The sequence below is a fragment of the Haliotis cracherodii genome, unplaced genomic scaffold (assembly GCF_022045235.1).
Source record: "Haliotis cracherodii isolate W230 unplaced genomic scaffold, xgHalCrac1.p SCAF_16, whole genome shotgun sequence".
Classification (NCBI taxonomy): domain Eukaryota; kingdom Metazoa; phylum Mollusca; class Gastropoda; order Lepetellida; family Haliotidae; genus Haliotis; species Haliotis cracherodii.
This window is the reverse complement of record NW_027266271.1, coordinates 31,455,431-31,478,684: the sequence shown is the minus strand read 5'-3', so window position 1 is coordinate 31,478,684 and position 23,254 is coordinate 31,455,431. Positions and strand designations below refer to the sequence as shown.

General features: G+C 41.5%; 1 protein-coding gene across 1 annotated transcript; it reads left to right on the top strand.

Moving 5' to 3' along the window:
• The first annotated feature begins 268 nt into the window (after window positions 1-268).
• LOC139463701 (uncharacterized) lies at window positions 269-23,058 on the top strand. Its single transcript, XM_071244957.1, has 9 exons — window positions 269-350; window positions 1,179-1,397; window positions 2,618-2,824; window positions 7,233-7,364; window positions 12,306-12,449; window positions 18,109-18,255; window positions 22,642-22,732; window positions 22,820-22,911; window positions 23,009-23,058. Exons 1-9 carry the CDS (start codon window positions 269-271, stop codon window positions 23,056-23,058), a joined length of 1,164 nt encoding a protein of 387 aa, XP_071101058.1.
• The last annotated feature ends 196 nt before the right edge of the window (window positions 23,059-23,254 follow it).

The following is a 23,254-nucleotide window of genomic DNA, read 5'->3' as shown; positions in this document are numbered from 1 at the left end:
ATACCAGGTTAAGTTCTACTGGCAGCATCGGTCAGGCATTCAGTTAGCATCATAAAGTAAGTATTTGTAGATTAACACTTTGTACTCCAACTTCTAAATGCATATCAAAGAAAAAAACAAATGACAAGTAAACTATTAATGTACGTTGAAAAAACATATATAATTGTAAATGCCAAAATGATGTATCAAAGATCAAGTAGAAGATATACTAACAGTAGCGCAGGGAATTTTTTCAACAAGCCCTTGAAAACAACACTGCTTTAGCGCAATGTTCACCTCTCCTGGCGGCCATTATGCAACGGCCATCTTATACACAACCCCGCGCTCACGTCTACAGATCTCTTCCTGCGGTACAGCAATTAGTAGAACCCTCTCCCTCAAGCGTATCCTCCATGATATAACCTACTCTCGTTAATTAAATGCTGCCCTTTCCCAGCGTAACAGCTACGGAACTGAGGCAAAAAAACCTGGCCATCATAAAGTATTTTGGGTCCAATAAAACAATGCTCCGCCAAGTCTCATGAACATGATCACTGAAAGTCGCACTACATACGTTTAATGTCAAATCACAAAAAAAGCATTTGAATAGCAATATCATTTACCAGGATCATGTATTCTCTTAACACCATTGCAAAACATCATGTAGAAGCCACAGCAGTGCTCATATTTTCCAACAATATCACATTTGAAAATGAGACATCAGCAAGTACATAAAATAAAATGTGTGTTGACATTTTTCGTCAGGATATCCAAAAATTCTCTCCTTGTTATCACCTCCAGTTTAACTTAACATGGGTCCTACTTTGGTCAACCTGTTCAACGCGTTGCACACGGGTGTCACGGGTGTGGCGGACGGGTTCCACACGAGTGACCAACGGGGTGCACACTGGTGGCGTAACGCGTTGCCCATGCGTGTAAGGGGAATGAAATTCTAGGCAGTAGTGTACCTATTAATTACCAGTAACTAGCCAGCTAGATAAATATAAATCATTTTAGTTTTGAAAACGCCAATTGAAATGATCCATGAATAACATGCCGCATAACATTCACAAGAAGATTTGTCATGATGTGTATGATTCCGACGATATCATGAGCATGATTTTATGAATCACTATCAAATAGTGATGATACGTGTTCGATTGTGTCGAGTAATAATTATCATTGTGTCCGACGAGCAGAAAACGTGGCCTTCAACAAGACAGCCACCTCTACATCTGGAGCACTTAATAACTGGACTTCAGACAAGGCTGTGGACGGCAACAGGGACCAGGACGTGCATGGCGGCTCCTGCTTCCACTCTATCAACTACCCGAGTATGTGGAGGGTGGACCTGGGACGGCAGTACAGGATACGTCATGTTACAGTCTACCACAGGGAGATGGAAGACGGACATAACTGTACGTTGCATGTTTATGCTAGATTCTAATCTGTAGACGTACTGAAATAACAGAACATTGCATATAAACAATCTTTTTAATAATATTGTGTGAGTGTGCGTTTGTGTGTGTGTGTGTGTTTCTGTATGCATGTATTTTTAGACATTGTTATTCTATTACCTTCACACAAAAGTTAAATAATGGTCAACTGGGTATGTTAGAATCATTGAACAGGTTTCTGCACCGCACGAATTCCGCAGCGATGCTATTTACGATGGTGCCACAATTGTACGGGGCACAATGTGATTGTGGAAAACGTTAACAAGGATTCAAATCCCGGAAACACGGACTATTTTCACTGTGTACGAATACTTTACTGATTGATTGAACTCTTTACGGATTAGTGCTGTCTGGTCGGCAAGTAGTTTAAAGTTTGTTTTACTAAATGTCGTTTCCAAAATGCCGATTTGTGTCTCCTAGAACAGGATAATCATTAGTGGCGATACAAATAACCTCAACCGTGTATGTCAGGGACATGAGAGAGCATGGACTCTCTATCTGTGATGTCACCTTTATTACGTCACAGTACTAAATTACAATGATCGCAGGGAGCGCTTTAGTTGCACAGTATCTAATCTCATTACAATCAGATCTACCTGCCGCTGAACAAAGATCTGAGGACATCCCATTTCGGTTCACGTCAGAACGACCTTTCGCGAAATTTGCCCGACCAATGAAATGAGTAACACGATGTCGACATTAGCCAATCAAGAAAGCAGCTTTCGCGAGCTTTATGGCATACGTTTCAAACTGGCGACTTCCATTTCAGACTAAGCAAAAAGGATGTTCTGGAATATCTTATATATGGTTATATAGATTGTATGGCAGTACTTCCCACGTACTATGCAACGTCTCTTCCGTTCAGATGTTTATCCCACTGAAGCGAGAGATAGACGATGATTGTGACGGAATTAGTCGTACAGGCCGTAATTGTCGTTTGGATTATCCCCTGTTATCCTTTTCGAGGTTTTCTAATTAGAAATCACATTCCGACCGACGCTCTGATTGGTTGGATTAAACGTCTTCCTGGTGTGACCCGTAATGGGATGTCCTCAGACCTTTGTTTAGCTGTAGCTAATTAAGATCTGGTTTTAATTAGATTAACAAATGTTACATATATTTTATTGTTTTTGCCACAACTATGCAGTATGCAGATGTTCATGTTCTTTTTTAACTTTCAGTTTTAGACAGGATTGCTAACTGCACCGTGCACCTGAGTAATGACACCTCCACTAACGGGACACTGTGCTACACATTCCCTGCCACTGTCAGCAACTCAGTGATCGACCTGGTGTGTGACGGCAGCGGCAGATACCTCACCATCAGGAACCCGGGGAGGGCGACTGGAGAGGGTAACACGCTCAACATCTGTGAAGTGGAAATATACGGTATCAGGATTAAAATGCATCCAACTGAGGACAACATTGTGGTTACTGTCATAAATATTATTTCTCTTGTACAGTTATTCCCATCAACTTAAATTGCAGCGTCTAGGTGATTAAGGGACGGCCGTATCATATATGCTACCAGTTTCCGACGATGTGACCACCTCCGTGGTCCAGTGGTAGAGGGTCCGCTCAGTGAGTTGAAGGTCCGTAGTTCGATCTCCCGCTGAGTCATACCAAAAGACGTTAAAAGATGGTACTTCTTGTAACCCTGCCTGGAGATCGGCATTAAGGGGCTAAAACAAGGACTGGTCGACTTTGAGTATTATGTGTCTGAGTGGGGCATTCGTTTTAAAATGGGACATGGTATCTCAGCGGACTAGCACTATAAAATCGACACTAGTCCAGTCTAGTACACGAAGCCACACAAACACGTGCATGCACGTCGCTTAATACGTGCAATAATCTTGAACTTTTCACCTCACACCCAAGGACGATGGGGAAATGATCATGAAGTCCTTATGTTGAAAGAGAACCTTGCTCATCAGAAAAGATGTCATGGTGCTTAAGCTTTTTAAATTTTGATGTTAATGTTGAATACATAATACCCAAATGCGTATACGAAGTATTTCGTCTTCACCTATATTTGTACCAAAGATAAACCAAAGACAAATCCGGATATATTTTTTCCGTTTCAACAGAGAAATTTCTTCTTGGCCCAAAGGCTGGATATTCCAGGTGTCAAGTCGCGATATTGTTCCAGGCCCGGGGATCTTGAATGTGATGTTAGCTGAAATGAATTTTGTCTTACGTTTTGACGATTTTGCTTAGCTTAGATTCGATCTTAAACAGGATCATGATACGACCTTTGGAAAATCGTATATAAGTATAAGTCTGATACCGCCGTCATAGGGACGCAGGCACGTTATAGCTTACTACGGTAATCTCGAGACCTCTTCAGCCAAGAGAGATGTGGAAGTCGGTTTGTTTGTAAACACAGCTGTCGCGTATCATCAGATGTATCAACCTGTCAACGTGGATGAGAAGAAACGCAGCTAAATTGGACAAGGGATGAAGAAGTGGTGTTGGTTGAGGAAGTTACCAAAAGGGATGCAATATTCGCGGCAAATTAGACGGCTGCCAGAGGACTGCGCAACGGAAATGTAAGTCTTGTGTAGAGTTATTGCAAATATCATTCGAAGCCTTGATCTGTGATACAGGCGAAATGTGTATCTACATTCAAATCACAAATGATTTGAACAAAAATATAAGCGTATAATCAAGGAAATGAAGATCAGGAAAAGTCACATTATTCACCTAACATGAAAGCAGAATCAAGATAATGTAATACGTTCTAACATGTAACCCCACATTGGTTTTACTGATATGATGATATGAAATTTCGAGAATTTAAAGAAATGAAATTGATGTGAGCATGACAGAAACGTAAAACAATATTACAATCCAGTACCTGTTACAGTCTACATTTATAAATGTAGCCAGGACAATGTCATATAAATAACTGCAACACATGTTCCAATCAACTTTCAAGTTGATTTATATCCTCAAATACAAGCAGCAACATCCGCCCTCTTGAATCATATGTCATACTGTAGGATGATGGTTCCAGAGGCAGATTGACTTCCTATTTCTTGTGAATGCAGCAATTTCCTTAAGTCCTTAACCTGTACTTCACAATTAACTTTTAAAATAATATTCAATGAACAGCTGAATCTGACTTGACTTTTTGTACACTGTCTTCAATATCATCCATTTTATATGATATATTTGTTATGTTTGGATTATTTATAGAAGCGGTTACATTATTTAATTTTCCAAATATCCAGGTCATATGTACTCCATGTATTTATCAGTCTACCTTGGCATACTCATCAGTAAATATATATGTTAAACAAATATTCTAGGATTTATGACTGTAACTACTCAACCAATAATCATCATTATCAGATAATGAAACACATTCATTGATTTTCATGGAGTCAACTGGCATGAAAACATGTTGATGATTTTATCAGCTTTTTATGGGAAGTTCTTCTACATCTGATGACCAAATTTGAAAATATCCGCTTCACATTTTAGAAAACAATCAGTCAATGTCTTTTATGTGTGATCTAAATGTTTTTTTAACATTATTCATCTAGGTTAAAAGGAGTGCTGCAGCGAGAGTTTAAACAGGCGGGGGTCCTCGGCTAGCCTCACCTACCCTACCAGAGCAGTTGGTGTTGGACAACGTGTAGGGAGGCCAAGTCCATGAGGCATTGAAGGAGGCATTGATAATGAAGGTAGAACTGAAATTGCATGTCTATCATATGGCTGGTTATTTATTTTAAATTGAACACATAATGATGTCTAAAACAAAATATAGGTGTAGGTCATGAACTACCCTGCAAAGAAAGTGATAGGTCACATGACATTTTCAAAATAATCCAAGTGGCATAGTTATGTCTGAATAACAACATGCGATTAATAGAATTGTTTACTTTGTTATATGACAGGCTGACAATCTAAGTCGCATAGTTATGTCTGAATAACAACATGCGATTAATAGAATTGTTTACTTTGTTATATGACAGGCTGACAATCTAAGTCGCATAGTTATGTCTGAATAACAACATGCGATTAATAGAATTGTTTACTTTGTTATATGACAGGCTGACAATAAAATCACTATTTCTTGCTATTTCAATGATTTTGTGGACTTAATTTCAAGATACTACAAGTTAATTATCACAACGTCAATACCATACGTTTTACATATATAATTTAATGAATAATAGAAATATACATTGGGAAATAATGTAATTGATACGACGTTAAACAACAACCAAAGAAAATATTATACACCATGTGTAAGTCATATACAGCATTTACGACGAGTTAGATACTGAATCATAATAAATTTATGTAACGAGTGTTTCTTATTTACATATTTCAGCATCAGTGGATACAGGATAGATAATGACAGCGCAAATTCCCCTGGACATTGACACGGCTAGAATGGGGATGGATGACTTCTTGTCCAACAGCAACAACCCAGTCACTCTGGATGTGCAACCGCCAACACAAACAATAACAGAGGAGGAAATATTTAGGAAGGAGCTCCAGAGGATTTAGCGGAGCAGAATGTTAATAAAAGAGCAAACAAAACGGACATAGTGGAAATGAAAATTAACTATCCTACAAATTAGTCAACTTGAATCTTCATTCATTGAATAATCTACCTTAAATGTCATACCATCATACATAACAAGTGACCACTTCTCGGATTGTATTTATTATTTTCAGAATCAGATTTTGTCACAGACTTATGTTATTCTCATAGATTGAGCTGCATGCTCCCCGATATTAGACACAATTTGGTCTTCAGTTTTGTTTATGATCTCGGATCCAGGTGTGTTTAATGCTATGTATTCCTGTAGTAATAAATGTTCATTTATGCACTGATGCATTTGTTAATCTCGTGTTCCTTTAATTCCAATAGTATTATATTAGATTCTCTTATGATTCACAATTTGGATGTCTTTACTCAATGTATTTGTCTTCACCCTAGCTCAAACATTTTGAGGTTATTGTGCTTCTCGAACTCTCAACTTACATCGGTTCAACAATACAATCTGTGTGAAAACCTTTGATCCCAATTTTAGAGATAACAAGTTTTCCGAAGGTGTGAAAAGTGATATTTTCATTGCAGTGAATATAACACTTGATATTTCACTGCTGTGAACATAACATTTTGACGGAACTTTTGTCATACAAGAGTTACCTCTCCTCAAATTGTCTCCCTTTACACAAACCGTTTTCACGTTAGTTCCACATTGACAAGGCAAAAAAATGACAGATGGTCATTTATGGAGTTAATATCGCTTCATGCCATATGTTATTATCTTGAAAATGGTTCGTTATAAACGGTAAATTTCTCATTTAACTCGTCCATCGAGACTCTTCGTTTGGCAAAGCGCCATTTTTGTTACTTGACCAGTGTGTCTCGTAGTTTTCAAGAGTATGTTTTGTTAAAGTTGCTTTAGTATATAATCATATCTACATGTATGATACAGAAATTTTCGTGACCTAAATATTTTTTGTTACATTTGTTTATATTTTTAAATTTTGTAAAGAAGAGACAACTTATTTAGTCGCAAGGGGTGGTGAACCGACCTGTGTGTAGGGAGAATTTACGTTTCAAGAATGTACATTTATACTGAAAGAATGTAACACAAAAAGTATATAATAAACAGGATTTTCCATGTGTCGATTAAATATCATGTTACTGTCATCGAGTGACGGGGGAAATGAGATATTTTCACGAGTTCTATATGACTTCTTTGTCATAGTAATAAACTCCATGGCTTAACAATTCAGCCATTCTTATCTGGGATGTTTTATTATTTAGCATGCAGTCGTGGGACCTACGGAGAATCGTGTGAAGATTTCTGTCACTGTCACAGCAGCTCTTGTGAACCAAACAACGGCACGTGTCCTGGTGACTGTCGACCAGGGTGGCAGGGAGACAGGTGTGATACAGGTGAGGAGGTCTTACTGTCAGGTGTAGTGTTGTCCAGTCAGTGGTGTGTGTCCTGGAGACTGTAGACCAGGGAGGCAGGGAGACAGGTGTGATACAGGTGAGGAGGTCTTACTGTCATGTGTAGTGTGACCCAGTCAGTGATGTGTATCCAGGAGACTGTAGACCAGGGTAGCAGGGAGACAGGTGTGATACAGGTGAGGAGGTCTCACTGTCAGGTGTAGTGTTGTCCAGACAGTGGTGTGTGTCCTGGAGACTGTAGACCAGGGTGGCAGGGAGACAGGTGTGATACAGGTGAGGAGGTCTTACTATCAGGTGTAGTGTTCTCCAGTCAGTGGTGTGTGTCCTGGAGACTGTAGACCAGGGTGGCAGGGAGACAGGTGTGATACAGGTGAGGAGGTCTTACTATCAGGTGTAGTGTTCTCCAGTCAGTGGTGTGTGTCTTGGAGACTGCAGACCAGGGTGGCAGGGAGACAGGTGTGATACAGGTGAGGAGGTCTTACTGTCAGGTGTAGTGTGACCCAGTCAGTGGTGTGTGTCCTGGAGACTGTAGACCAGGGTGACAGGGAGACAGGTTTGATACAGGTGAGGAGGTCTTACTGTCAGGTGTAGTGTTCTCCAGTCAGTGGTGTGTGTCCTGGAGACTGTAGACCAGTGTGGCAGGGAGACAGGTGTGATACAGGTGAGGAGGTCTTACTATCAGGTGTAGTGTGACCCAGTCAGTGGTGTGTGTCCTGGAGACTGTAGACCAGTGTGGCAGGGAGACAGGTGTGATACAGGTGAGGAGGTCTTACTGTCAGATGTGGTGTGACCCAGTCAGTGGTGTGTGTCCTTGAGACTGTAGACCAGGGTGGCTGGGAGACAGGTGTGATACAGGTGAGGAGGTCTTACTGTCAGGTGTAGTGTGACCCAGTCAGTGGTGTGTGTCCTGGAGACTGTAGACCAGGGTGGCAGGGAGACAGGTGTGATACAGGTGAGGAGGTCTTACTATCAGGTGTAGTGTTCTCCAGTCAGTGGTGTGTGTCCTGGAGACTGTAGACCAGGGTGGCAGGGAGACAGGTGTGATACAGGTGAGGAGGTCTTACTGTCAGGTGTAGTGTTCTCCAGTCAGTGGTGTGTGTCCTGGAGACTGCAGACCAGGGTGGCAGGGAGACAGGTGTGATACAGGTGAGGAGGTCTCACTGTCAGGTGTAGTGTGACCCAGTCAGTGGTGTGTGTCCTGGAGACTGTAGACCAGGGTGGCAGGGAGACAGGTGTGATACAGGTGAGGAGGTCTTACTGTCAGGTGTAGTGTTCTCCAGTCAGTGGTGTGTGTCCTGGAGACTGTAGACCAGGGTGGCAGGGAGACAGGTGTGATACAGGTGAGGAGGTCTTACTGTCAGGTGTAGTGTTCTCCAGTCAGTGGTGTGTGTCCTGGAGACTGTAGACCAGGGTGGCAGGGAGACAGGTGTGATACAGGTGAGGAGGTTTTACTGTCAGGTGTAGTGTGACCCAGTCAGTGGTGTGTGTCCCGGAGACTTGAGACCAGGGTGGGAAGGCAGATACGTGTCGTGTAATACAGGGACCCAGATGTAATACAAATGAGAACATACTACTGTCAGGTCGTGTGGTGTGACCTAGTCAATAGTGTGTGTAGCCTTTGTCAAATGTTTGGCAGATTCAGTTATATACATCATAACCATGGTGATCATGTTTAAAATATCATATTTACCAATTTCATAACGCATTATGATTATTTCATCAAAGACACAGTTTAAATAATGACGATATGTCCTGTTGCGCTACTTAATGGCTGAACAGCTTTCAGCCATCTTATATCTGCGAGATGTCAACATGGAAGCGTTGGACTGATAAAACAGAAACATACACAATGATGTTCGGGGCTGACTTGGTGGTGACTTCAGTATGAATCTGAAACCAAATTTCAAATATCAGATTTGATGCATTTAAGTCATATTGCTTATTTGTTATCAGAGCTCACAATCGTGAAACCAGTTATTATCTCACTTTTTGAGGCGCTTGTTATGTTGAATTTATTATGAAAATATACACACTCAAAAACGAAAATTCCACGTTATGTCAGAATGCGATGACGGCAACTATGGTGTCGACTTAACAAAACATGTGTGGAGAGGAAGTGTGCTGCCACTAACTCATCATGTGACCACTACAACGAGTCATGTGACGGTGGATGTCTCGTGAGTGAGTGAGTAAGTGGGTATGGTTTTACTCTGCTTTTAGCAATATTCCAGCAATATCACGGCGGGGGACACCAGAAATGGGCTCCACACATTGTACCCATGTCGGGAATCGAACCCGGGTCTTCGGCGTGACGATCGAACGCTTTAACCACTAGGCTACCCGACCGCCCCGGGTGTCTCGTGGGATGGACTGGTGATGACTGCACACAAGGTATGTTTTCGTAATAACATGGATTGCATATTTGAAGGGACACAGGTGTGATACAGGATCTGGCGTTGTCGTTTTATATTTGCTGACAGGTACAGGTGTTGTGTGACCCAGTCAGTGGTGTGTGTGGCCCTTACCCTCAACATGTTACAAGTTTTTGGCAGGTATATAAATCATCGCCATGGTGATCATATTTGAAATAGCATTTGTCCATTTCATAACGAATTATGCTGATTTTCTCAATGCCACATTTTGACTAATGACGATATGGTGAATCATATGCTATTCAATATAAACATTAAGTGGCAAAAATGTTGAAGGTTAAATACATTTACTCTCATTCTGTAATTTTCATGTATTTGATTAATAAATAAGCATCAATTTAAGCTCTGTTATGCTACTTAATGGCTGGACAACAGCTTCCAAGCTGCTTATGTAAGTGAGATGTCGACATGAATGCGTTAGGCTAACACAATAGACATCACAAGCAGTGGCTGTATGTGCTTTCGGGGCAGATTTTGGTTAAAATGTTAACTGTGAGTAGGAACCTTGACAAAGTTAAAAGTGGCATTTTGTTCTGCGATCATGTTAACACCACTGATTCATAGGGTCATAAGTACTTCTCTTGACGAAATTTGACACATTATTGAGGAGAATGATGTCGGGTGCAATACCTTATTTTGACTTGTACCGCATGTCCCCGTGTATTTTTCAGATGAACAACTGACTTGCCTTTGCATGTTTTTGTGACGGGTGCCACTGGTGGGGCAGGATATGCCCACCTTTTCCTTAAGACGTGGTTTCATCTCCATTTGACAGGGATTCATAAACACATGCTCATGATGTAGTCGGAATCATACAATCGAGATTTTTTTATGAATATGGGAAAGGTTTTGTCGCTTTTATTTTCACATCCTTAAACACTAATCTTCCTTTTTCGTGTCAATATCCTTGTGTACTGAAGAGTACTGTGCAGGTTTCTATGAAATAAACTGTAACAAATGCAAGGGACGAAAATGTGGAGCTGGCACCACATGTGAACATCATACTGGATCGACTGTGATTCCACCCGAGGTGTAACTTGCAACTTCATTTGTCATGAGTTGCCTTCAGTATTGTTCATGTCATGAAAAGACCGAAGGTAACACTTATCGAGACGACCTAATGGGCGTTTGATGGTCGCTTACATCGTACAGCGTGATCGCTTTGGGGTCGTTCCCTAATGGTGCCACAATGTCTGGACATGGCAGAGTCACAGGGCAATAACATCTGGACATCTTTACACCACTCGTGGTGTTATTTGCACAACATGTTGGGGAGCCTTTCATCTTCCAAAATGATATATAACACACGTGCCCATCGTGCCAGGACTGTGATCCATTTCCTCAAACTGCAAAACATCCATGCCATGCCATGGTCAGCACTCAATCCTGACCATTCCCCCTTTATACAAGTCTGGGAGGTCACTTGCAACATCAAAATCCGCCAACCACTCTCAATGAACTCACTGATGAGTGGTACAACTTGAGTCAAGGTGGCATTTGTCGACTCTTCAGAAGAATGCATCGAAAAATCCGTGCATGTCTCACCAACATAGCGTGTTTTCCACAATACAAAATTTCGAATTTGTCCCCGACCTCTTAAACGACCCAGTACATCTCATCACACTAAGCATTAGAACCAATTAGTGGTGTGTGTGGCCCTTGTTCTCCACTTTTTGGCAGATATATAAATCATCACTATGGTGATCATGTTTGAAATAGCATATTTGGCCATTTCATAACAAATTATGATGATTATCTTAATGACACATTTTCAGCAATGACGATGTTGCCAGTCCTATGTTATTCAATATAAACTTTGAGGGGCCACACTTTTGAACGTTGAAGACATATAATCTCATTCTGTAGATTTCACATCTTTAAATTGATCTTCCTTTTAGACCCGTTATGCCACAGGTATGGCTAAATGTGCGTTCGGAGCAGACTAAATATCAAGTGTTAACTGTGATTAAGAATCGGGACCAAGTTACAAATGGCATATTTGATTCATTTAAGTCATATTTGTATATTTGTGGTTACAGCAAAAAGTCGTCTACGTATTGGAAAGATATTCCTGGGATGATGTTTGCACATCCGATTCACACATTAATAACCGTAACTTTCATCATGAACACACCACTTTATGCACTTTGAAACATACATTTTCCCTTTTCATGTCAATCCCATCTGTTTGGTAGGGTAACTATGGAATAAACTGTAACAAAACCTGTGCAGGACGATAGTATGCAGCTGGCACCACACCATGTTACCGTAATACCGGGTCGTGTGTCGCTACATGCCAACCAGGGTGGAGAGAAAGTGATTGCACCAAATGAAAATATGCCATGCAATGTACTTAATAGTTTCTTTCAGCCAGCATTCTCGAACATTTCCAGTCCTAATTCTGGACTATTCTGATATCTTTCTAATGCATCTAACTCAATGATCTAAAAAGCATCCATGTGCCAGGACTACCTTCATTGTATATTCGCAGAATGTAGCAATCGAACTTACGGAGACGCATGCGCGGACAAATGTCAGGAAAGGAACTGTCAGGGAACTTCGCCATGTCATCACGTGACTGGGAAGTGTGAGCCTGGATGCAAGGCCGGATGGACAGGTGAAGACTGTAGAAGCGGTAAATATGCACGTATTGTACCTTGTCTTCCTGTAGCACAGCATGTGGCGTTTGGCGAGGATGTCTTACTGGCACGAAGTGTAGTTTCACCCAGTCATGGTGATTGTGTTTGAAATATCATATATTATAATAATGACACATTTTGAACAATTACAATGTTGTTCAATGTACACTTAAAGGGGCAACGGTTATGTTAATACCAAGGACTAGACTATTATTTAGCATGCAGTCGTGGGACCTACGAAGACTTTTGTGACAATTTCTGTGACTGTCACAGCAGCTCTTGTGAACCAAACACCGGCAAGTGTCCTGGTGGTGTATGATCTCGAGACCAGGGTGGCAGAGAGTTATAATTAAGTGTGACCAAATAGAGGGAGCCAGATGTAATAAAAAGTATTATTACCCACGTGGTGAAGATACAGGTAGTAAGATACTAAATCCGTACGTCACACGTGTGTCGTACAAGGTTGACCTTGTTTTATTCGTTTTGATTGGATAACCGTGACCTCTGTTACACCGGGACTACTTTTTTCATTCATAACAAATCGCGAGACGTCATTCATTTTGCGATTACAAGGCAGAACTGAAGAAATTCATGAGAACGAGAGATATTTACAAACACTTTATTAAACCAAACAAGATAGTCACACGCATCAAATTCGGTTTGCATTCTATATAAGTTATGCATAGAGCTCCTACAGACATATAATCGAGCTAGATCTATAAATCGATTTACAATGTACGAATGCCGATCGAGCGCGTCCCTTGAGCGTGACGCACCCGACCATTTTCCCAACTTTCAATTTGATTTAACGTAAAAGGATAAGCGTGGTGAAATGAAGTCTGTTTAAACTATCTGGACATATCTAGACTTACTTGGGATGATCCGGTTGTGCCATCGGTGTCCCCTTTGAAGCGTATTTTATGGCGCTGTTTCGGGAGGTGTTGTTCATGAATGAACGAACACGACAGCACGACCAGATCACTTATAGTTCACAGTTCCGATAAAAATCACTTGAAAACTCCGTGGAAGTGTGCTTGACTTCAAATTTTGTGGCCCCCAAACATCCCAAATGTGAACAGTAACATTCCCTGTCTCTAGCGTAAAACGCTGTGAGTGGATCGCGGTTGTCTTTTCTTATTCCGCTGGCGACCTTGCCCTTCGATCGTTCGAAGCTGTCACTGACATGCAAGCAGATTTGAGTTTGTTGATTTTCACGTCTTCAGTATATAGGGTGGTACAGTTAACATGAATGTCTTTGGCAGACAGTCTGATTTCCCTCTTCCAAAATGGTACGGACATGATATAAATTCAGCTGATAGATCAAGGAAACCGAACCATTTTGAACGCACAGACGGGACCCCGGCAGTGTGATGCGTGTGACTGTTGATCCGATATTCAAAGCGCGGCGCTAATGTTACATTTCAAATTTTCTTTTCGGTGTCCTGCGTTCTAACAACATGGCGCTTGAATTACCATAAGTTGAAGACTTTCTTCCAAAAGGATCTTGAGCGTCGGTGCTGGTTTGTTTGCAAACAGAACAGCAGGCACATGTTGTTAATGCGTATGCATAAACATGTCAACAATGCCCATATTTGGTCATATATCAATATTGATGCGCAACCAGATTTTGCAACCGGTTTCAGTTTGGTCTGTCAATGAACGAAAGTTGTTATGTATTTACACTTAAATATATATTTAACGTGGGTAATAAATAAAATACCACACTCATTCTCGTTAGATACCATTTTTACGAAACTCGTGAACTTTCTATGGTATCTGACCTCGCTTTCGCTCGGTCAGATACCATAGAAAGTCCACTCGTTTCGTAAAAATGGTATCTAACGAGAATGAGTGTAGTATTCTCTATGTATCACACCTGTCCCCCTGCCACCCTGGTCTCACCCATCGGTGTCACACCAGTTTCTGTGTCATCTCGTGTACCGCCTTAAGGACGCACACCATTGACTAGATCACACCACACTAACTTACAGTATTATGTCCATAGAGAATACTACACTCATTCTCGTTAGATACCATTTTTACGAAACGAGTGGACTTTCTATGGTATCTGACCGAGCGAAAGTTCACGAGTTTCGTAAAAATGGTATCTAACGAGAATGAGTGTGGTATTTTATTTATTACCCACGTTAAATATATATTTAAGTGTAAATACATAACAACTTTCGTTCATTGACAGACCAAACTGAAACCGGTTGCAAAATCTGGTTGCGCATCAATATTGATATATGACCAAATATGGGCATTGTTGACATGTTTATGCATACGCATTAACAACATGTGCCTGCTGTTCTGTTTGCAAACAAACCAGCACCGACGCTCAAGATCCTTTTGGAAGAAAGTCTTCAACTTATGGTAATTCAAGCGCCATGTTGTTAGAACGCAGGACACCGAAAAGAAAATTTGAAATGTAACATTAGCGCCGCGCTTTGAATATCGGATCAACAGTCACACGCATCACACTGCCGGGGTCCCGTCTGTGCGTTCAAAATGGTTCGGTTTCCTTGATCTATCAGCTGAATTTATATCATGTCCGTACCATTTTGGAAGAGGGAAATCAGACTGTCTGCCAAAGACATTCATGTTAACTGTACCACCCTATATACTGAAGACGTGAAAATCAACAAACTCAAATCTGCTTGCATGTCAGTGACAGCTTCGAACGATCGAAGGGCAAGGTCGCCAGCGGAATAAGAAAAGACAACCGCGATCCACTCACAGCGTTTTACGCTAGAGACAGGGAATGTTACTGTTCACATTTGGGATGTTTGGGGGCCACAAAATTTGAAGTCAAGCACACTTCCACGGAGTTTTCAAGTGATTTTTATCGGAACTGTGAACTATAAGTGATCTGGTCGTGCTGTCGTGTTCGTTCATTCATGAACAACACCTCCCGAAACAGCGCCATAAAATACGCTTCAAAGGGGACACCGATGGCACAACCGGATCATCCCAAGTAAGTCTAGATATGTCCAGATAGTTTAAACAGACTTCATTTCACCACGCTTATCCTTTTACGTTAAATCAAATTGAAAGTTGGGAAAATGGTCGGGTGCGTCACGCTCAAGGGACGCGCTCGATCGGCATTCGTACATTGTAAATCGATTTATAGATCTAGCTCGATTATATGTCTGTAGGAGCTCTATGCATAACTTATATAGAATGCAAACCGAATTTGATGCGTGTGACTATCTTGTTTGGTTTAATAAAGTGTTTGTAAATATCTCTCGTTCTCATGAATTTCTTCAGTTCTGCCTTGTAATCGCAAAATGAATGACGTCTCGCGATTTGTTATGAATGAAAAAAGTAGTCCCGGTGTAACAGAGGTCACGGTTATCCAATCAAAACGAATAAAACAAGGTCAACCTTGTACGACACACGTGTGACGTACGGATTTAGTATCTTACTACCTGTATCTTCACCACGTGGGTAATAAAGGTGAGGACGCCTTACCGTCAGGTGTAGTGTTGTCCAGTCATTGGTGTGTGTCCTGGAGACTGTAGACCAGGGTGGCAGGGGGACAGAGGTGTGATACAGGTGAGGAGGTCTTACTGACAGTTGTCGTGTGACCCAGTTAGTGGTGTGTGTCCTGGAAACTGTAGACCAGGGTGGCAGGGGGACAGGTGTGATTCAGGTGAGGACGTCTTACCGTCAGGTGTAGTGTTGTCCAGTCATTGGTGTGTGTCCTGGAGACTGTAGACCAGGGTGGCAGGGGGACAGAGGTGTGATACAGGTGAGGAGGTCTTACTGACAGTTGTCGTGTGACCCAGTTAGTGGTGTGTGTCCTGGAAACTGTAGACCAGGGAGGCGTGGAGACAGGTGTGATACAGGTGAGGACGTCTTACCGTCAGGTGTAGTGTTGTCCAGTCATTGGTGTGTGTCCTGTAGACTGTAGACCAGGGTGGCAGAGAGTTATGATTAAGTGTGACCAAATACAGGGACCCAGATGTAATAAAAATGAGAACACAATACTGTCAGTTAGTGTGGCGTGATCTATTCAATGGTGTGTGTCCTTAAGACGGTAGACGAGATGACACAGACACTGGTGTGACACCGATGAGGCCGTCTTACTGTCAGGTGTAGTGTGACCCAGTCAGTGGTGTGTGTCCTGGAGACTGTAGACCAGGGTGACAGGGAGACAGGGAGACAGATGTAACACAGGTGAGGCCGTCTTACTGTCAGGTGTAGTGTGACCCAGTCAGTGGTGTGTGTCCTGGAGACTGTAGACCAGGGTGACAGGGAGACAGGGAGACAGATGTAACACAGGTGAGGAGGTCTTACTGTCAGGTGTAGTGTGACCCAGTCAGTGGTGTGTGTCCTGGAGACTGTAGACCAGGGAGACAGGGAGACAGGTATGATACAGGTGAGGAGGTCTTACTGTCAGGTGTAGTGTGACCCAGTCAGTGGTGTGTGTCCTGGAGACTGTAGACCAGGGAGACAGGGAGACAGGTATGATACAGGTGAGGAGGTCTTACTGTCAGGTGTAGTGTGACCCAGTCAGTGGTGTGTGTCCTGGAGACTGTAGACCAGGGTGACAGGGAGACAGGGAGACAGATGTAACACAGGTGAGGCCGTCTTACTGTCAGGTGTAGTGTGACCCAGTCAGTGGTGTGTGTCCTGGAGACTGTAGACCAGGGTGACAGGGAGACAGGGAGACAGATGTAACACAGGTGAGGAGGTCTTACTGTCAGGTGTAGTGTGACCCAGTCAGTGGTGTGTGTCCTGGAGACTGTAGACCAGGGAGACAGGGGGACAGGTATGATACAGGTGAGGAGGTCTTACTGTCAGGTGTAGTGTGACCCAGTCAGTGGTGTGTGTCCAGCAGACTGGAGATCAGGGTGGGAAGGCAGATAAGTGTGATGTAATACAGGGACCCAGATGTTATACAAATGAGGACATTCTACTGTCAGGTCGTGTGGTGTGACCTAGTCAATGGTGTGTGTAGCCTTTGTCAAATGTTTGGCAGATTCAGTTATATACAAAAAAAACATGGTGATCATGTTTGAAATAGCATATTTGGCCGTTTCATAACGCATTATGATGATTCCATCAAAGACACAGTTTAGATAATGACGATATGGTAATTCATCTGTGTTATATATATATACATAAATATATATAAATATATATACATACACACACACATATATATATACATATATATATATATATATATATATATATATATATATATATATATATATATATATATATATATACTTTGAGGGGCAACTCTGTAGAACGTTAAATAATATTACTCACATTCTGTAGATTTCATATCTTTAAATCAACCAATGCGCGTCGATTACCGCTTCAAGCCCTGTTGTGCTACTTAATGGCTGGACAACAACTTTCAGCCATCTTATATCTGCTAGATGTCATCGTGGAAGCGTTGGACTGGTGAAACAGAAAAATACACAATGATGTTCGGGGCTGACTTGGTGATGATTTCAGTATGAATCTGAAACCAAATTTCAAATGTCAGATTGGATACATTTAAGTCACATTGCATATTTGTTATCAGAGCTCACAATCGTGAAACCAGTCATTATCTCACTTTTTGAGGCGCTTGTTATGTTGAATTTATTATGAAAATATACACACTCAAAAACCAAATGTTTATCCACTTTATGCCAGAATGCGATGACGGCAACTATGGTGTCGACTGCAAGGAACCATGTGCTGGGAGGGAGTGTGCTGACATTAACTCATCATGTGACCGCTACAACGGGTCATGTGACACGGGATGTCTCGTGGGTTGGACGGGCGATGACTGCACACAAGGTATGTTTTCGTGACAACATGTATTGCATATTTGCAAGGACACAGGTGTGATACAGGCTCTGGCGTTGTCGTTTTATATTTGCTGACAGGTACAGGTGTTGTGTGGCCCTTACCCTCAACATGTTACAAGTTTTTGGCAGGTATATACATCATCACCATGGTGATCATATTTGAAATAGCATTTCTCCATTTCATAACGAATTATGCTGATTATCTCAAGTCCACATTTTGACTAATGACGATATGGTGAATCATATGCTATTCAATATAAACATTAAGTGGCAACAATGTTGAAGGTTTAATACATTTACTCTCATTCTGTAATTTTCATGTATTTGATTAATAAATAAGCATCAATTTAAGCTCTGTTATGCTACTTAATTGCTGGACAACAGCTTCCAAGCCGCTAATGTAAGTGAGATGTCGACATGAATGCGTTAGGCTAACACAATAGACATCACAAGCATGGCTGTATGTGCGTTCGGGGCAGATTTTGGTTAAAATGTTAACTGTGAGTAGGAACCTTGACAAAGTTAAAAGTGGCATTTTGTTCTGCGATCATGTTAACACCACTGATTCATAGGGTCATAAGTACTTCTCTTGACGAAATTTGACACATTATTGAGGAGAATGATGTCGGGTGCAATACCTTATTTTGACTTGTACCGCATGTCCTCGTGTATTTTTCAGATGAACAACTGACTTGCCTTTGCATTTTTTTGTGACGGGTGCCACTGGTGGGGCAGGATATGCCCACCTTTTCCTTAGGACGTGGTTTCATCTCCATTTGACAGGGATTCATAAACACATGCTCATGATGTAGTCGGAATCATACAATCGAGATTTTTTTATGAATATGGGAAAGGTTTTGTCGCTTTTATTTTCACATCCTTAAAAACCAATCTTCCTTTTTCGTGTCAATATCCTTGTGTACTGAAGAGTACTGTGCAGGTTTCTATGAAATAAACTGTAACAAATGCGAGGGACGAAAATGTGGAGCTGGCACCACATGTGAACATCATACTGGATCGACTGTGATTTCACCCGAGGTGTAACTTGCAACTTCATTTGTCATGAGGTGAAATTGGGTTTAACGTCGCGTCCAAGATTATTGCACTTATATAGCGACGTGTCATTTGTCATGAGTTGCCTTCAGTATTGTCCATGTCATGAAAAGACCGAAGTTAACACTTATCGAGACGACCTAATGGGCGTTTGATGGACTTTAACAAGGTACAGCGTGATCGCTTTCGGGTCGTTCCCTAATGGTGCCACAATGTCTGGACAAACTGCGTTCCATAATGTCCATGGCAGAGTCACAGGGCAATAACATCGATACATCTTTACACCACTCGTGGTGTTATTTGCACAACATGTTGGGGAGCCTTTCATCTTTCAAGATAATACATAACGCACGTGCCAATCGTGCCAGGATTGTGATCCATTTCCTCAAACTGCGTAACATCCATGCCATGCCATGGTCAGCACTCAATCCTGACCATTCCCCCTTTATACAAGTCTGGGAGGTCACTTGCAACATCAAAATCCGCCCACCACTCTCAAGGCACTCACTGATGAGTGGTACAACTTGAGTCAAGGTGGCATTTGTCGACTCTTCAGTAGAATGCATCGAAACATCTGTGCATGACACCACGTTTATGCACTATGAAATATAAATTTTCCCTTTTCATGTCAATCCCATCTGTTTGGTAGGGTAACTATGGAATAAACTGTAACAAAACCTGTGCAGGACGATAGTATGCAGCTGGCACCACACCATGTTACCGTAATACCGGGTCGTGTGTCGCCAGATGCCAACCAGGGTGTAGAGAAAGTGATTGCACCAAATGAAAATATGCTATGCAATGTACTTAATAGTTTCTTTCAGCCAGCATTCTTGAATATTTCCAGTCCTTATTCTGGACTATTCTGATATATTTCTAATATATCTAACAGAATGATCTGAAAAGCAACAATGTGCCAGTACTACCTTCATAACTCATAATTACCTTCATAATTTGTGCATACCGCTCTGAGCAGCCCTACACACTCGCGTGGGGTGTCATTCCCAATTTTGACACTATCACAGAAAGTCATCTAGTCTCTGTGGACCATTATTTCTGTCAATCTTATTGATTCTGCTTTCCATACAGTTGTGATTAACTTGATTTCATGCATTGTTTCTGAATGAACTAGCGATGCAGCGTCTAAAACGCGCCGAGCATCTACAGGCTTTGGGGCATGCCTTTAGCCAGCATTTGCCAATACGTTCAATGTTCAGTCTGTGGATGGGACATTGGGACAGGTACCAACAGACCTACACTGTTGACGATTGACCCCGTTCAGGGCGTCCAAGGTCGACGAACACAGGGTCAATTGATACGAAACCAGGCTCTACGAAATCGAGCTCAAACGGCAAATGGAATAGCTGCAAACTTTCATCGGTCTATTAGACTACGAGTTACGGGTCAGACGATTAGAAATCGTCTCAATTCAGATCATCGCCATCCTCGACAGTCACGGGTTGTGACCATGCTCACCGTGCACGAATCGTCAATACTCACCTCCAGCAGCACAACATCCATAGGATGTCATGGCTAGCAATGAGTACAGACCTTTTCCCCATTCATCACGATTGGGACATGATAGGAAGACGTGTGCGTCAACGTCGTAGGCCGCCGACCGCGTTGGCTGAACTTGGCCAGGCGGTTGCCTCAAAACGCCATTCGGAGACATACGCAATGAATGAATATTTGACAAATCGTGCCGGTATTACACACTACTCATCCAAAAACGTCAAATTTGAAATTTCGCATCTTTCCCATTTCGTTGGCGGTCATAACATCTACGGTCATACTTCACTACCAGTTGTGCTGGGTTCCTAATTTGCTCATCATTATCACACAACTACTACTAGAGACTTAGATCTCCTCAGAAACAGGAACCTAATCAGAGAGCATGTGTGTTGAACTATATTGTCTGACCTGTATGAAACTAATGAAAATATGATTTCATTGCTGAAGAAGGTAAGAAGGTTTAATTCTTTGGACGATATTCTGTCCTTACATTTCAGAACACGGTCAGCATTTCATTATTTCCTATCTGTACCAATAGTACATAATATTACTGTAGATATAATCTGACATATCTAGATCATGCCTGCAAAACGTGTCCCTTGTCATCGTGATTATAAAATCGAGTGTTCTAACCCTTGGGCGCCTAGATATGTGGCACCCGTCACGAAAACATACGAGTAAAGTTGTTCACCCTTTAAAGCTCAGGAACATATGAGAGGTCAAAATGAAGAATTGCATCGGACATCGTTCAGGTCACTGATCGGTCAAATTCGGAAATGTCAAAATGTCTTCCATATTACGTTTTGAAAGTTTTACTGTGGCCTTGAATGTCGTAACCCTGATCAAATATGTTTTAGCAAGAGTCCTATGACGCTGATTGAAATCTTATTTATGAGATATTGTTTACAGCGGTGGTAAACCCAACTCACTTACTCACTCGTAGAAAGAGCATGCTCTATTTTACCCCAAAAGCTGTGAAATATAGACACTAAATGTTGGAGCTGTTTGAATCTTGCTTTTGTTTTCATGCCGCCGTCTCACGGCATGACCACTGCTGTTGCAGTGTCGGCTAACAAACACGCAAATTGTGGGAGTGACGGGCGTTGGCGGTAGGGAACCAAATTCCTACCCTTTTCACGAACACCTTGTGCCATCACTGATTTTCAGTATAATTTTCACCATTGTTTTGCCCTTTTTACACCCTGTGGAATCTGTTTAGTAAGATAACCAAGACTGGTTATTTTCCAGCGTTTATATTATTATATGACAGAAATAAAAAAAAAGGGGAAGCGCACTATTGGAACTTTTAGGTGATCCTTCTTTTCATTCAGTCTCTTGTGGAGAAAATTTTGTCCCACCGAATCATTATGCATCGATCTAAATATGAAGCGTTGAGGCGTTTTCACTGGTCTCCTTTATTTCTAGTTCAGATGGATAAATCTGAGTGACCGTCATTGAACGATATCTGATTAATGATATCTCTGAAGCTTAAGTTAAACTTTTTATAGCCACATGTCCTTGCTTTGACGTTGCCAACCCGAGCAGAAATTTTTGATCAGGAAATCCAGATAAGAGTCTCTGTTAAATGTCTGATTCCGGATACCTTCTAGCTAATATTATCTTAAAAGGGAGTATGGACTGCAACTTGATCCGATATCAAGTAGAGGCAGTCACAAGCAGGTGACTGGATTTGGACGCCTAATAGATGTTATTTTGCTTGACTCTCTGACTCATTCATTCAAGCATCTAAAATTCATCTTTACTTTAAATCATTCAATATCTACCCAATGATATATCTTTGTTATTCAAGTTCAGGAAACCTTACCCGTGTCTACCATTGTGGGATGTGCAACCGTAGCTGTGATACTTCTGTTCTTCGTCATCATCACGATATTGCTGGTGTAAGTACAATGTTTTCAAAACCCTTAATTGTTGCCAGCAGTACTTTACCTGTTGCTTATGTTTGTAACTGTGGTTCCCATTTTCAGACGACGAAAAAGAAAACAGTCAGCAGCATCGGTGCCGGAACGAGTTGTTGGCCATAGGGAAAATTGTAAATCTACAAAATCGGAAATACACGGTAAGCATTGTCTATTAACTCAAACAATTTGAGTGTGATGCCACATACCTTTACACTTTGTTTTCTTATGTGTTACATGTGTCCTGTTGGATTAAAGGATTAACAAAACAGTTTCAATATCGTTTCATGCATATGAGCTTTGGCTAAAGAAATGTTGGTCATTTGTCATGTAGAAAAGTCAAAACTGTATCAAGTAACACCATCAAAAGATCAAACTAAACACACATTATCACAGCTATATGACACAGTTTTATGAAGTCGTCTCGCCTTTGTTCAATGGTACGAATCTAGTCCTTGCTCATAAATACCAGTAAAGCAGAAGAGTCAGGAACTAATACATTCC

Bases quoted from the DNA above. Each gene is read 5' to 3' on its own strand.
- LOC139463701 (XM_071244957.1), top strand. From the start codon at position 269: ATGTTCACCTCTCCTGGCGGCCATTATGCAACGGCCATCTTATACACA. The intron at 7,365-12,305 runs GTGAGGAGGTCT...GTATATTCGCAG, and splicing joins GGGAGACAGGTGTGATACAG to AATGTAGCAATCGAACTTAC. The intron at 18,256-22,641 runs GTATGTTTTCGT...TTGTTATTCAAG, and splicing joins GGGCGATGACTGCACACAAG to TTCAGGAAACCTTACCCGTG.